Here is a 17,213-nt window from a genome sequence, read left to right on the forward strand (position 1 = left end):
CATGGCAATAGATGCGTTTAAAGCTGCTGTACCTGATTTTTGCCATCTTAAAACGCCAACAAAACTGATGTAGTATATTTTAAGCCGTTTACAGTGCTGAGTTTATTGCTCACTTGCCTGATGCATTCTGGGTAGGGGTGATATTATGAGAAGAAAGATCACAATTTGGTCCCGATTATATATATTTTTTGCTCTTACTTATTGTGACCTTAGCAATATCGATTAACCAATTAAACTTGACATTCCCTAATTTTGTGCATTCAAATTGTTCACCATGATTAGTTTATAAAGGACTTTTCACAACTTTCAGAGGCCATAATGGAGTCACGGCAATGCTAACAAAAAATTAGCACACTAACAGCGCCCTTCCTGAATAAAACGCTGGATAATTAGATGTGGACAGTACACAGCGGTCTCATTTTGACCCTAAAACCTGTTTCTACTCTATATTTGCTCTGGAAAGAAACACTTTGCAGCATGGGAAAAAAAAACAATCCGGTTCAGCCCCTTTAATGCCATACTGTGGAACATTCCAGGCAAAGCTATAAGATCTCCATGGAGACACACACGTGACAGCCCCTCCACCAGAAAAGTGACATCGTAAACACCAAATGTTTTAGTTGACAAAATGTAGACGGGTGCAAAGTGTGTTGTGTTGTCGCCCTGCCCTCCAGTCGCTCCCGCCCCTCCTGCTGAAGACCCTCCCCCTCTCTCCCCCAGACCGCCCCGCTCAGTGTCACCACCGCATGTTTGTGTTTGAGTCGTGCCGCCACAATAACCGTAGCCGCGCCCGCGCCCGCGACGACAGGCCGGCGACCGCGCCAAAGGTCGGAGGTAACGCGACCCCGATAGCCACTTCCGATTGGCTCGGCTCCGCGGGGCAATGGAATGGCTTGATCCGAATTGATTGCATGGATCATCGAGAATCTGTTTTCCTGCGCAGAGAACGATATTCGAGTATTGATAAAAACATGAATCGACCGTTCATCTCTTATCTTTACGCTTTAAAGGTGCACTGTGTAACTTTACGCCACCTGCTGGTCGCCGCGTACTTGCAAGTGAAAGCCACCAGGCCAAGATGTGTCAGATCTGTGTAATGGCGACGTCAAAATGCTTTTGAGATCAATTATATCTGTACTTAAAGGCACAGTACAAAACATTTTAGCCTGAAAAACTGTATCTTTACTGTGAGCGGGTTTGCCTTTCCACAAACATGACTCGTACTTGGCCTGGAGGAGCCTCGTCCTGCTTGTATCCATGGTAATCTTGCTCCTTTGGCAATAACACTCCACAGTACGGCATAAAACGTGTCTTAATGTAGAATGATTTTAACTTCTTTAAATAATGATCAGTAAAAACACTTGCATTTAAATACTTGCGACACGGATTTGTTCAATGCCGTGCTGCGGAACATTCCGGGAGAATAACTGTTATCTCCGTGGATGCAAGCGGGCAGTGAACCAACCACAAGAAAAGTTACACTGTGCATCTTTATCATTCGTTCTAGATTGTTTTTGCCGTAACAAACGCATGGGCACAAACGCATCCACATGCACGTTGAAATCACCCTGCAATAAAAGGGAAACATGAACTGCACCTTAAATCTTATAATAAACTGTTACGCAGAATTGTATTTATTTATGTAAAAGGGAAAGAACAGAGAGCATTGCCACGTTCATAAGCCTAAAATAAAATAAAGCCATAAAGCAAACAGTAAAGATACAACACGCGGCGCAGGACAACATATTCACAAACACGCTGTACTCGTGCTGTCAATCGAGTTAAAAGCATCCGATTAATTGCACTTTTGAAATATGATTAATCGCCCTCGCGCTTGCGTTCATGCCATTCTTTATACGTAACATAAAACTTTCTCATTTTAAGTTGAACATTTTCTTTTTATTACTTAAAAACGCTACATAAAAAGCTCTATTTGCTACAAGTATGTTATAGTGTTTCCAGTAAATGTACAAGTTTAGTCGGGTTCCACGCCCTTCGTTGACGATATAAGCTGCGGGACGTGGCCTGGCGTTTATCTTGGTTCTGTAGTGGTTTGGTGGAATATTTGCCCCGTATTATAATTGGCGCACGGAGGAACGCCACTCAGGTCAGCCCTCGTGTGACAAGAGGGACCAATGGATCTTATGTGTGAATAGAACGTAAAAAATCATCAGCACTGGTTCAGACCCTTGAGGGTTTCCAGTCCGGCAGGTGCCCACGCCGTTCCACATCTGTGGTCCAAACGCCGTTCCCTTGTGTTGTTGAGCGGCCCGGCCTGGCTCGTCCAGGCAAGACGTCGAGTGGCCCGCCGCCAGCAGCTTCAGGCAGGTCCCTCCAGCCGCGCACGGCCTCTTAATCTGCAAGAGCGCCGCGCGCATGAGGTGTGATGACCAGAGCTACAATGACCACTGTGTAGCATCAAGCAAAGCACCGATGGAGTGAGACTGAGCCCACAATAGCACCGTAATACCACATCAGACACACACGCTGAGAAGGAAAAAAAACAGATCTTCTACTTGAGCTTGAGGAGCAGAAACAGGTTTTCACCGTTGTTCACGTCGTCCCCCACGTCGGCCGTATTGGAACGTGAGCGTCCCGCACGGTTCGGGTTATGGTTGGGGTTAGCTCTCACGACGCCTTCGCTAAAGAGTGACCGCCGGTTTAGACCAGAGGCAGGGAAATGATTGTGAGGAGGTAGAAAAACATCTCATCAAGCGTCACGATTGCACTAAACGACACGAAACAATAGGCCGCAGTCTCAACGCCGCGGAGGAAAAGCAGTTTAAACGGGGTCACGTGGGAATTGGATCGTAACGCTTCAAGGGCCGGAACGATTAATTGAATAATCGAGACCAGTCAACTATGAAGATTGTAATCGTGGTTGTGTTTCCATATTCTGGACTATACAGACCCTAAAACACATGCAGGGACACCTTTTTGTAACAGAGACGGCGTCATTATTAAATCAAAATGTCAAAGATGGATAAACAGTTTGCGATTTTCCAGTTGAATATGTATACTCTGTTTCCATGTGATAATTATACAACAAATCCAAATCATATATCATGGCATTTAGTCCATAGGTCGGTCAGATAAGTCAATTTACAAGTCGGAAGCTCGTTTCCCCCCCCATTTTATGATTCGCCCACCGTGTGTCAACCTTTATTGTTAAAAATGTACTAAAAACGTCTCATTGTCTCATAGAAATAATTGTTTGACGACCAAAATAAGCGACAGCCTCTTACCATCTTCTTTGTGCCACTTCATTAACGTTCTTTTCCTCTCGTTTCCTCTGCGCCTTGTGTAGAACTTACCCGGTAGTGTTGCCGTGCCGCCTCCATCACCGTTTGCTGGAATAATTCATTAAAAAAACGTAACTTCTGTCCCTGTTTTTGCGGACGTGCGTAGACAAGGACGAGTGCAGCAAAGACAACGGCGGCTGCCAGCACGAGTGCATCAACACGGTCGGCTCGTACGTGTGCCAGTGTCGCCACGGCTTTGTCCTGCACGACAACAAGCACGACTGCAAAGAAGGTGTGTTCCACTCGCTCACCTGGGGCCGGGCGGGGCGCACTCACCTCCCACGTCTTCTACAACCGAGTACAAGCAGTATTTGAACTCGAGTACAAGCTGTATTTGAACTCGAGTACAAGCAGTATTTGAACTCTGAACTCAAGTACAAGCAGTATTTGAACTCGAGTACAAGCAGTATTTGAACTCGAGTACAAGGTGTATTTGAACTCGAGTACAAGCAGTATTTGAACTCGAGTACAAGCAGTATTTGAACTCGAGTACAAGCAGTATTTGAACTCAAGTACAAGCAGTATTTGAACTCGAGTACAAGCAGTATTTGAACTCGAGTACAAGCTGTAATTGAACTCAAGTACAAGCAGTATTTGAACTCTGAACTCAAGTACAAGCAGTATTTGAACTCGAGTACAAGCAGTATTTGAACTCTGAACTCAAGTACAAGCAGTATTTGAACTCGAGTACAAGCAGTATTTGAACTCGAGTACAAGCAGTATTTGAACTCGAGTACAAGCAGTATTTGAACTCTGAACTCAAGTATAAGCAGTATTTGAACTCAAGTACAAGCAGTATTTGAACTCGAGTACAAGGTGTATTTGAACTCGAGTACAAGCAGTATTTGAACTCGAGTACAAGCAGTATTTGAACTCGAGTACAAGCTGTATTTGAACTCTGAACTCAAGTACAAGCAGTATTTGAACTCGAGTACAAGCAGTATTTGAACTCGAGTACAAGCAGTATTTGAACTCGAGTACAAGCTGTATTTGAACTCTGAACTCAAGTACAAGCAGTATTTGAACTCGAGTACAAGCAGTATTTGAACTCTGAACTCAAGTACAAGCAGTATTTGAACTCAAGTACAAACAGTATTTGAACTCAAGTACAAGCAGTATTTGAACTCTGAACTCAAGTACAAGCAGTATTTGAACTCAAGTACAAGCAGTATTTGAACTCGAGTACAAGCAGTATTTGAACTCTGAACTCAAGTACAAGCAGTATTTGAACTCGAGTACAAGCAGTATTTGAACTCGAGTACAAGCAGTATTTGAACTCGAGTACAAGCAGTATTTGAACTCTGAACTCAAGTACAAGCAGTATTTGAACTCTGAACTCAAGTACAAGCAGTATTTGAACTCGAGTACAAGCAGTATTTGAACTCGAGTACAAGCGGTATTTGAACTCGAGTACAAGCAGTATTTGAACTCTGAACTCAAGTATAAGCAGTATTTGAACTCAAGTACAAGCAGTATTTGAACTCGAGTACAAGGTGTATTTGAACTCGAGTACAAGCAGTATTTGAACTCGAGTACAAGCAGTATTTGAACTCGAGTACAAGCAGTATTTGAACTCAAGTACAAGCAGTATTTGAACTCGAGTACAAGCAGTATTTGAACTCGAGTACAAGCTGTAATTGAACTCAAGTACAAGCAGTATTTGAACTCTGAACTCAAGTACAAGCAGTATTTGAACTCGAGTACAAGCAGTATTTGAACTCTGAACTCAAGTACAAGCAGTATTTGAACTCGAGTACAAGCAGTATTTGAACTCGAGTACAAGCAGTATTTGAACTCGAGTACAAGCAGTATTTGAACTCTGAACTCAAGTATAAGCAGTATTTGAACTCAAGTACAAGCAGTATTTGAACTCGAGTACAAGGTGTATTTGAACTCGAGTACAAGCAGTATTTGAACTTGAGTACAAGCAGTATTTGAACTCGAGTACAAGCTGTATTTGAACTCTGAACTCAAGTACAAGCAGTATTTGAACTCGAGTACAAGCAGTATTTGAACTCGAGTACAAGCAGTATTTGAACTCGAGTACAAGCTGTATTTGAACTCTGAACTCAAGTACAAGCAGTATTTGAACTCGAGTACAAGCAGTATTTGAACTCTGAACTCAAGTACAAGCAGTATTTGAACTCAAGTACAAACAGTATTTGAACTCAAGTACAAGCAGTATTTGAACTCTGAACTCAAGTACAAGCAGTATTTGAACTCAAGTACAAGCAGTATTTGAACTCGAGTACAAGCAGTATTTGAACTCTGAACTCAAGTACAAGCAGTATTTGAACTCGAGTACAAGCAGTATTTGAACTCTGAACTCAAGTACAAGCAGTATTTGAACTCAAGTACAAGCAGTATTGAACTCAAGTACAAGCAGTATTTGAACTCTGAACTCAAGTACAAGCAGTATTTGAACTCAAGTACAAGCAGTATTTGAACTTGAGTACAAGCTGTATTTGAACTCTGAACTCAAGTACAAGCAGTATTTGAACTCGAGTACAAGCAGTATTTGAACTCGAGTACAAGCGGTATTTGAACTCGAGTACAAGCAGTATTTGAACTCTGAACTCAAGTATAAGCAGTATTTGAACTCAAGTACAAGCAGTATTTGAACTCGAGTACAAGGTGTATTTGAACTCGAGTACAAGCAGTATTTGAACTCGAGTACAAGCAGTATTTGAACTCGAGTACAAGCAGTATTTGAACTCGAGTACAAGCTGTATTTGAACTCTGAACTCAAGTACAAGCAGTATTTGAACTCGAGTACAAGCAGTATTTGAACTCTGAACTCAAGTACAAGCAGTATTTGAACTCAAGTACAAGCAGTATTTGAACTCGAGTACAAGCAGTATTTGAACTCGAGTACAAGCAGTATTTGAACTCGAGTACAAGCAGTATTTGAACTCGAGTACAAGCAGTATTTGAACTCAAGTACAAGCAGTATTTGAACTCAAGTACAAGCAGTATTTGAACTCAAGTACAAGCAGTATTTGAACTCAAGTACAAGCAGTATTTCAACTCTGAACTCAAGTACAAGCAGTATTTGAACTCAAGTACAAGCAGTATTTGAACTCGAGTACAAGCAGTATTTGAACTCGAGTACAAGCAGTATTTGAACTCAAGTACAAGCAGTATTTGAACTCGAGTACAAGCAGTATTTGAACTGGCTTGAAGCTTTGGGAGAGGTCATGTCCACATTAGCACATTCACGCACACTTAGCGCTGTGTCCTGTACGTTTGAGGACAAGATGTACTGTCCTCATCACATGTGACGGACATCAACATTCTCGTCACGCTTCTTGATGTGTTCCGTGACATGTACAGTATACAGTATATGTACAGTATAATGTGACAACGTTTTGACCACAAAAACAAAAGATACGTTCTGAAATATTGGGACGGTTCGTTCAGAGGTTGTACTTTCTGTCATGTATTTAAAGGAGACGTGTTATGCAAAATCTACTTTCAAGAGCTTTTAACCCCCTGCTTGTTTGAGTAATTCTGTATTGTCCTGTAGCTGAGACTCGTGTGTGCTGTGAAAATTCCTGTTTTCACCTACCCCCTATCCCCGCCCACATCCCAGCTCTTAGTTGTGATTATTTGAAAAATTAAAACACATAGTGACACATGTGACATTTTACAACACTGTGTTTTCATTTTTCGTGTTTTTTTTTCGTGTGTTTTCATTTCTTTTCAGAAAAACACTGATGATAATTAGTTACTTGTTACAGTGTAATGTTACAGTAAAGAGGCGGGGCATATCAGTTCTGCAGTTCTGTTTCTATTACAAAGCCGTTTTGGATCAGCATTGCCGTTTACAAAGTATAAAATGTAAAACAATGATCTCCTGACTGTATGTTATAGTTCAGGGTTATCAAACCTAAGGCCCAGGGGCCAAATCAGGCCCTCAATGTGATTTATTCCGGCCCACGACCCATCGTCCGGGTATTAAAAAGTAATAACGAAATCTTTTTTACTGGTTTAACTGTGGGTTTGCACTAGTTCAAAGCAATGTTCAATGTTCAAAGCATTTTTCATGTTATTTCTCACAACACTTAAATCTATCATTATTGATACAGTGTTGGGGATATTTTGTTGTTAGAGAGGCCTTGGCTCACCCTCTGGTTGCATAGGCCTGTTATAGTTCAATACTCAGTACTTGGAAAAAAGTAAAAAAAATACGTCTTTTCTTCATTCTACATTTTATCTCCTCTGCGTTTTATTTCCTACAAACACATTCTCTGTAAATAAACATTCTTATAGTGTTTATTTTCTCACCACATCTTTCATTCCCCCCTCTCTGCGCGGCTTCTCTGCGCGGCTTCTCTGCGCAGCCCCGCCCTTCACCACCTCTTTGCAGCCCGTGCATCTGCAGAGGTGTCGCTGCCGTGTGCGTGCCGTGCGTCCGTGTGAAACTCATCCCCGACTCCTCCACAAGTGTTCTTTGAAACCCACTCTCCCTCTCGCCTTTCTCTCATTTCTCCGCTTCCTCTTCCCGGTTCCATTTCCTCTCCTCTCCGACGCTTTCCTGTGCAGCCGTGATTCTGACTTCCTCTGCGTGTTTGTGTGTGTGTCTCTGTGTCCGTGTGTGTGTGTGTGTGTTTTCAGCCGAGTGCGAGCACCAGATCCACAGCCCCAGCGGCACCCTGAGCAGCCCCAACTGGCCCGACAAGTACCCCAGCCGCAAGGAGTGCACGTGGGACATCAGCGCCACGCCGGGCCACCGAGTCAGGATCGTAAGTGTCCCGAGTAAAGCGCTCCTGGGCGTGCACTCCTGCGCTTGCACTCCTGCGCGTGCACCTCTGCTGCTCCACTTTTCAGGCCCAATGTGAAGAGGCTGAATGAGGCTTACTGTAAGTGTGTGCTCATGCGTTAGTCGGGCCCCGGGCTCCCAAACCATCTGCGTCCTGTGTGTGCATCAGACACACACGCATGCAATTAACATTAGGCTTTATGTGTCAACACTGCGTCCGAGGCACAACACGTGGATGTAATCATGACCTGTGTGTTCATCTGATGTGCAGTGAAGGGCAAAAAAGAAGCAAAGTCTGTTTTAGGATCGTTGTTTTCGAAGGTCAAACTGGCATCGTGATGATTTTGGGTCGTTGTGGACGCCGTAAACGACACACAGGGACTCTCCGTGTGCCTGCGGCCTCGGGGCGTCGCTCTTGTGTCACGTCTCTGAGTGTTCTGCGGGAAGGAGGAGTCGCTGATGGTTGTTTTGGAACAGTTTGGTCAGTTGTCGTATTTCAGACGCTCAATTGTTGAGTCTCTGGTGTTTATGCCGCGGCTGGAGTATCGATACCGCCGATATGAGGCAATCGATATCGCAGCTGTCGGGTTAATCGACAGTCGTTATTGTTCAGCTCACAGAATAACTGTAAGAACTAAAGCAATTATAATGTGACAATTGTAGGAAGCAAAATCTTTTGACTTCAATCTAATGAAAAAGTAAAGTACAGGTTTTTTCTGGCTGTTTTTTGTCACATTTTGACTTTTTGTATGTTTTGTGTCATTCAGCCTGTCACAAACCTGAGGAATATTAGTGCGTTGGACAAAGATTTCTCAGTTGTTTGTTTGGAGCTCTGCAATAGAGAATAATCAACAAATCATGTTTTTTTTTTTTATAATACAAACATTTTATATCGTGACATCTCTAATCGCAACAAACTAAATATATCGCACTAACACCAAGGTGAAATGTGTGTTTTTATTCGAATTAGAAGGCAGATATGATTTAGCTTTGTATTTTATTTTATTTTAAGTGCTGACGTAACGTTGATTTAATTTTGGTTTTGTCAATGTTACATTTTAGTTTTGACTGAGTTTGACTTGTAAGTTAAGGAATTTTATTTTCAATATAGCTGAAATTATTGAGTCAAAAAGTACATTTAGCTCTCACAATATGGATGTTGCAGTAATTAAACAGCCTTCGCGCTTATCGCAGTCTTTTCCAATACAAACTACGACAGAAAGAAGTTATATATAAGAACATTTTACTCTTACTTAAATAGCAGTAAAATAAGTTACTGTAGGAAAAAGCATCGATGATATCACACATTTCTTATTATTATCAGGCTTTGCACTATATTTAAAGTGCCTCTTACAAGTTCTTACGATTCACAAATTTTGACTTTATTTAGTGTATTTATACCTATTGTACATATACATTATAGTTTTACACCAATCGAGCAGGTATTTGTGGAAAAAACTTCTCCCTGGTCCCTGTCCCTGGTGTGATGTCACTTCCTGTCATTTTCTACACACATTCCAGTCAAAGTTTATGCAGAATTTACACAAAGAAACAACTTTTTTTTTTAACTCTCTAAACATTAAGTCAAGTTGTCTCATATATTTGTATTTGTCAAATTTAAAAAATGTGACATTAGATGAGTTTTGGCCCAGTGTTTTCCAAGTGTGATGTCATCAATTACAATCAGGAAGTGAAATTATAAACCTGAAAAATGTGCTGTTCTGTGATAAAATTTTCATAATTTTTAGGAAAACTCCAAATATATGTATCTTAACTGGATTTTAGTTCAATGAGTTGTCCGACCTGTAGGGGGCGCTTTAATACACATCATGCCCATTAAAGGGATTAAGTAAGAATATTTTACCCCCATTAGGACTCTCTGTGTCGTCGTCAGCTGATAAAGGTGTCGCTCACTTCTCGACGATGTCAACAAACAACTCAAACAAAAAAAATCGCTCAGATCGTAAACGAATTCTTGCCTCTTGCGAATTTGTAGACTTCATTTTTCATTTTGTTCGTGCTGGATTTGTGTGAAAAGGGCATGTCTCCTTAATCGCTCATCTTCGCTTCCATCGACGCCGCAAGCCCCGCCCTGTTTCGCTAACCGCCGGCGAATCTGTGCGACAGCTGCCGGGCGAGGTTCATCACTTAGACACTTGTGTGATTCATGTCGCCTGTGAAGATGTTTTTAAAGGTTCGTTTTGAAGTTCGTACGAAGGGAAATTCCAAAGACACGCCCTGCCGATCGATTAGTCTTCTGAGGGAGGAGAAGGCGTGAAACTGGCAAAAGCCCCTAACTTGACCGTGAATCTGACCCAAACTGCCCTCAAGACTGTACGACCGCACTGTTTACAGAAAAGGACTAAGAAACAGAGCATTTGTCTGTAAAAGGAAGAAGATTAAACTCACTATTGACTCCAAATATGATGTTTTCTACTGTTGTTCGTATCCTTATAGTCATAATTAAAATAATTACGGTAGCTGAGTGACCGACCAAAACACTATTGACCGTTTAATGTGTTTTTAAGTATGTAAAATAAATATAATAACACGCAGAGGCTGTGACTCTCCAGTGAATTTCAAACAGGCTTCAGCTTCATGTTCATTAAGGCCGAAGCGTCCAGTTTACATTCAAAGTCTATGTAAACGCGTGTCAAGCACGTCGTTCGTTTCCCGCGGTGCGATTTCTTCGTTTTTGAGGCACGATTGGTACGTTTTCGTATGCTCTCGACGCTTTGAGCGCGCGTATGAAGCGCCCCGAGGCGCCCAAAGCGGCCGGCGCGACATGTTCAGCTTTGTTCAGCTCTGCAGCAGATGCACCGCAGCAGCCAATCAGAGATGACCCGGAAAAAGACCCAAAACAAACCCGCAAGATAAAAAAAAATACTCAAAATGCAGCTCTTGGAGCAAATAATGATTTTGACTAAACTCTGCTCAGCTCTGAAGTATCTGCGGGTCCCAGACGGGCCCCGGAGCCCTTCGCCTCTGCTTTTGGACTTTGTAAAGTTAATAGACCAAAGCCATGGTCCAACATTAAACTCTATTTACACCACGAGAAAAGCAACACAGCACAACTCCTCCACTGAGCATGTGCAGGACGACTCGGACGCACGTCTGCTGCTGAGTGTATTTTATGGACGCACGTCCAGGGCGTCGAACGCGCGTCCGGTGCGTTTTGTCTTTCAAATGTACACACGCTCAAATTCTGCGTCGGGCGCGATTCGGCCGCCACGGTGTGTACGAGCCATTACTCTTTTAATAAACTTATAACACCAGACACACCATTCTACCTTTATACATTGTACTTGGGCTGCACTCAAAATACTGACATGGAAATATATTGTGACAGACATTATTATTAAGATACTTTTAAACTTTAAAGAGAATTTAATCTTATTACAATGGTGTTTCCACGTCATTAGTTCGCTCAAAGTTGTATTCAGAATGATTCCGGCACATTTGGGCGATCCTGACTTGTACCGCAACTGAGGCTCCAAAAATACCTGTTTTCACCTACCCCCTATCCCCGCCCAGACCCCTGCAATTACTAGAAAAATTAAGAATCCGAGTGACACATGTTGGGTTTACGAAGCCACTTTAAAAACAATAAAATTTACATGACAATCTGCTACTTGAAACGTCACTATAGTAGGGCACGTTTAGGACTTTTTTAGATATCGGTCCAATATCAACAGTTTAGATGATATTCGGTACGGATATTTTGTCTGCGCTGCCCCCAGCTTGTGCGTGCCCATGTGTCATTCCCAGTTTGTTCTCAGTGCATCAGATTTGCCTTTTTTTTAATGGAAATAGAAGCGCAATTAGGCAAAACACTGACTAAAAATGGCCCTTTTCTTGCAGTTTTGTTGCTAAGTGACGTCGCGGTGCTGTGTGTTTGCAGAGCTTCTCGGAGTTTGAGATCGAGCAGCATCAGGAGTGCGCGTACGACCACCTGGAGGCCTTCGACGGCGCCGGCGACACGGCCACCATCCTGGGACGCCTGTGCGGCAGCAAGACCCCCGAGCCTCTGGTCTCCACCGGCAACAAGATGTACCTGCGCTTCATCTCCGACGCCTCGGTGCAGAGGAAAGGCTTCCAGGCCACGCACTCCACAGGTCTGTGCCTCATCACGCTGACAAACATCACCTGGGTTTGGGTTATTTTAGAAATGTTGATTATATAAAGTTTGTAGAGTGATTTGATATGTTTTTGTTTCTTCAGGCGTGGGCGATATTGATACAAATGGGAATTCTCAATCATTTTTGGATTATGCTGATAACACTGGGCCTCAAACGTTGCATATCTTCAATACAACATCCACAATATGATCTAAATTTGGATATATTGCCCACCTCTAACGTCGTTTAGAATGATCTGTCCAGGCAGCACTATTTCTTACACATTTAGTTAGAAAGTGAACATTTCTTATTCTGCTGACAAGTCCAACAATTTAGATCAACAAATTAAAGAAAATAAATCTTAAAACTACTCAAAAACAACACTCATATCCTGAATTTTACATTGTTCATTTCCTGCTTGTTGAGTCTGACTGTAGAGTAACAGCTCCCTCTAGTGCTCATGTTCTCGTACTGCACGTTCTGCTCTCATCTTCCAGAGTGTGGAGGTCGTCTCAGAGCAGATGTGCGTCAGAAGAACCTTTATTCCCACCCGCAGTTTGGGGACAACAACTACCCGGGCCACACGGACTGCGAGTGGCTGCTGATGGCGGAGCAGGGCTACGGCATCGAGCTCACCTTCATCACGTTTGAGGTGGAGGAGGAGGCGGACTGCGGCTACGACTACATCGAGCTCTACAACGGCCTGGACAACAACGCGCACAGGCTGGGGCGCTTCTGTGGCTCAGGGGTAAGTCAGGGGTCGGCTTTTATCTGGTCCCCTCCGTTGTTCTCAGATGCGATATTCACATTTTGTTCTGTTTGAACCGCAAAATCTCTATAAAACGGCTTGAAGTGCGTACGACAGGTTTTTGCCATTTTCAAATTCATCACTTGTTCGTCGCAGCAGGATATTTTATCTTTTGCCTGCAACATTTTGTTTTGCCTGAATCCACAATAAAACGTTTTTACACCTGTATTTGCTGGTAAAATGGGTGAACTATCATTCTTCATAGCCTTTTAAAACAACAGTTCAAGTAATTACCGTATTTTCCGGACTATAAGTCGCACTGAAGTCTCACCAGCCAAAAAATGCATAATAGAACTGGAGAATGAAATGCGGTTGCAAGTGTTAAAATAACAAATAATATCACATATAAGTCGCTCCGGAGTAGAAGTATAAGTATAAATACAAGTATAAGTCGCAACCTGGCCAAAACTATAAAAAAAAAGGTGCAACTTATAGTCCGGAAAATACGGTATAATGTTTTTTTATCGTAGATTCTCGTGATTTTATCTTTTTACTTCATTGGCTTGTAAAATATCTTGGCAAAACACCACAACACAGTCCCTTATGCACAAGAGATGACTCATGAATACTTCTCTTTTTAATGTAGTAGACAGGAGACGGGCATAAATAAAGGCATTTTAATACAAATTATCAGCTAAATGAGGTACAGAACCACGTAATTAGACGTTAGAGGGTGCACGTCTCTCATTGATTCAATAACAGCAGTTTTTATTGCCAATAAATACTTCTCTATCTCTGTGTAGACTGAGATTGGTGCTATTTTGTGCAACATTCTAGTCAGAACAACAACAACAACAACAACAGCTCCTCACCAGAAAACTGACACCGTTTACCTTATTATTTTTTTATTTTTTACATTTTAACCTTCGCTGTCAGACCCTTTGCACGTGACATAAGCTTTTTCCTCTTTTCGTTTCAGCCCAGGGAGGGAATCTACTCCGCCGGCGACACCATGCTGATCCGTTTCCACAGCGACGACACCATCAGCAAGAAGGGCTTTCACGTGCGCTACTCCAGCACCAAGTTCCAGGAGAGTCTTCTGAGCAGGAAATGACCACCGTCCCTCTGCTCAGCCACACACACACACACGCACGCACGCACGCATGCACACACACACACACACACACACACACAGCTCGTCCACACGGAGCCCCCCCCCTCCCCCGGGACCTCTGCTGCCCCCTCTGTCTCGTACGGGGAGTGCCATTCTAACTGGTTACCTGGTTACCGCGAGGGAGGCCACGATGCGGTTTGCGGGACACGTGTACAGATGCAAAGTGGGCCGTCTTGACTCATAGCTGGACTCATGAGCTGCGCACGCCGACCACACGTCGAACGTCCAGACAAAACATGCCTTTGATGCCAGGATGAAGGACTGAACTGCCCCGGGTCGTGTCCATTTCACACGCCGCGTATCGTAATTTCGTGTTTACTGTTGTTTGTACAGATGTGTACAGAGAAGATGCGACAGGGAGTTGATCCTCAGTCGGTTTTTTGTGTGTTTTTTTTTCTCGTTTTTTTTTTTTTTTTTTGGACGACGTGCAAAAATGTGTGTCCCGTGATAAGAGATGTACTGGTTCAAACGCAAATATCAGCAAATACGTAGCGTGGCCGGTGTTAGCGGCGTTAGGAAGTGGGCGCTGCGGCTGTAATGTGTAATATTTGTAGTGACAATATACAGTTTACACGCGGTATATTGTCGATCCTGTAATGTCCTCACTTTGAGCGTCGATCCTGCTCAAAGTGTAGACATTTCTCAACAGTTGAGTGCACATAAACGAGTAAAATACAATGCTGCTAATGAGTAACATACAACTAATATGACTGTGTGTTTTTGTCTATTTTCGCTACAGCTATAATTCAGTTTAAATGCTTTTTTTTGGGAGTGAACTCGCCACAAACTTGCTTACAATACTGTTTTTCTACATTCTTCTTATATCGTTCTTTGAGATTTCATGAGCATTTTAATGATCAATCCTAATCTTGCCTTATTATAAAAGCTCATTTCAGTCGCTGGTGTTTGGAAATTGGATCAGTACATCTCTGTTGTGAAGCCTTGTTTTTCATTGTGCGTCCCCTTTTGCCGTGTCCTACCTTTTCCTCGTCCTCATTATTATTATTGGACCATGTTTTTACATCTCTGCGGATTTGGAAAGGGAATTGTTTTTTTGTGTTGTTTTTTTGTGTTTTTTTTTATAACGCATGAACACAAACGATGAAGGTTGGATTCCCTTGGTGCTAAAATACACAGAACGACAGCTCACTGAAGCACTGCTCCTGTGGAACTACTTTTGCCTTAAGGAGGTCGCTCCCATTGCACAGGCCGTTCTGACAAAAAGACAAAATAAAATCGAAATAAACGCACCACCTTAGATACTCGGTTGAAGAAAGAAAGTGTGGTAAATGGTATGCACTGCAAAAAGAGTATGATCTGGGTTTGTTAAAACCACTTGAATTCAGAGGCGCTCCAAGCAGAACATCACAGCGGGGCACCAACCAGCGGGGCACCAACCACGGGGGCACCAACCACGGGGGCACCAACCAGTTATCGCCACATTAAATACATCCGCCGATGACGAAAACAAGAAAACACTTTACTATTTTGCCCCCAGTGTGTAAGAAATACATATAATTCACTCTAGACAGTCTTTAAACACAATACTACTACTACTACTACTACAGTACTGACCCCCAGAGGCCAGGCGGAGGGGGTCGGCGGTAAAGGAAACACCGGGAGCCACCAAACCCCTTTTTGCCTTTATGCGATAAATAAACTAAACTGTGTTGCATTTCTTAACATTTTATCAATTGAATGTAATAATGAAATAAATAAGAGAACGCAAAGATTACATTTCTGCATCCAATAGAAATATTTTTAACGCGGATAAAAAGACGTAGTAATGAACGTTGTGCTTTCTTCAGACACTTTCCTTTTCTTGTCCCGCCCGGGGTTCGGGTGGCGCACATTGGCGGCTGTGAAAACATATCAAGAGCGAGATTATTTATTAAGATGTTAAATTTAGAATCCCATTTTCAAAACAAATGAACTAGAACAAAATACGCACAAACCTTTCCTATTGGCTATCAGTCCCCAATGCTTGAATCCAGAACTTTACTCCTAATTTGCGTCGTTTTCACTCGTTTGGATTCATCGCCGTGACAAACCTAGAGTTATTGACTAACTTTAATGCTTTTTTCTTCTCATTTCAAGCTAACGTATTCACAAGTGAGTGGAGAAAATTGCGATAACTCTTTTGGCAAATGTATTCTCTTATTTCAAGCTGCGTTGTTTTGCGAAATGGCATGAATCAATTACAAAACACAACTAAATATAACTTGGTGAAAACTAGTCAACTTAATATTCTTCCAAAGTATTTTTTATGCCCGTGATATACATACAGTATTTGCGTTTTTGCAGTGAATACCTGTGCATTAGTTGTGTGTCTGTGCGTCGTGTGTAGAGTAAGTTGAATATCTGTGCCAAGACTTGCTCCTGTGACGCGACTCGTGAGGAAAACACGTCTATTCTCATCTTTTTACATCAAATAACCTGAATATAAAAGTCCAGATTTGTACGTTTAGCATTTCTATTGATGAGTCGTTGCCGTGTTGTGCAGTCGGTTTGGTTCACGTGACATTCGGGTTGTCAAACATGATTGATGTCCAGATACGAGTCTTTAGCATTTAAAATGGTGGATACTGTAAACAACAACAACAACAACAACAACAACAACAAAACACTTAAACAGGATAAAATTGGACATTTCTTGTTTAGTTTCGGAATTGTCTTGATCTATTTCAGCACTATAATAAGACCACATGGTAATTTGACAGAAAGTACGGTTAATTTGTGTTGGAAAATTACATTATTTTGTTAAAAAAAAAAAAAAAAAGTGTTTTTTATTTTTTTATCATGAATTATGGAATCGAAATTTGTATCATGCCATTTTTAGTATTGCATTTTAAATATAACATAACATAATATTCCATAGTTTAATATAGTTTATGGCAGGTCAGATTTGAATACTGTGGATTATGAATTGTACAAGACACAAACAAACACACACAAACAAACAAACAAACAAACAAACAAGACAAACAGACAAAGGCACAAGGTTAAATATCTTGTCAATTGCACAGAAATAATAATCTTCACAACAATAGCATTGGTGGTGGCACGATTGTGATTTAAGTGATACAATTCATCATTACGTTTGTGGATT

General features: G+C 42.0%; 1 protein-coding gene across 1 annotated transcript in view; it reads left to right on the forward strand.

The window, feature by feature from the left end:
* tll1 (tolloid-like 1) overlaps positions 1-14,054 on the forward strand; it is a 72,029-nt gene extending 57,975 nt beyond the window's left edge. The window contains exons 18-22 of the mRNA XM_072463447.1: positions 3,409-3,534; positions 7,920-8,047; positions 11,966-12,179; positions 12,680-12,930; positions 13,910-14,054. Coding sequence (XP_072319548.1) covers positions 3,409-3,534; positions 7,920-8,047; positions 11,966-12,179; positions 12,680-12,930; positions 13,910-14,044 — 854 coding nt within the window. The 3' untranslated portion in view covers positions 14,045-14,054. The remainder of the gene's footprint in view (positions 1-3,408; positions 3,535-7,919; positions 8,048-11,965; positions 12,180-12,679; positions 12,931-13,909) is intronic.
* Positions 14,055-17,213: the final 3,159 nt, after the last annotated feature.

The sequence above is a fragment of the Eucyclogobius newberryi genome, unplaced genomic scaffold, assembly GCF_026437365.1.
Source record: "Eucyclogobius newberryi isolate DKJ021-1_F unplaced genomic scaffold, fEucNew1.0.hap1 SCAF_4, whole genome shotgun sequence".
NCBI classification, from domain to species: Eukaryota; Metazoa; Chordata; class Actinopteri; order Gobiiformes; family Gobiidae; genus Eucyclogobius; species Eucyclogobius newberryi.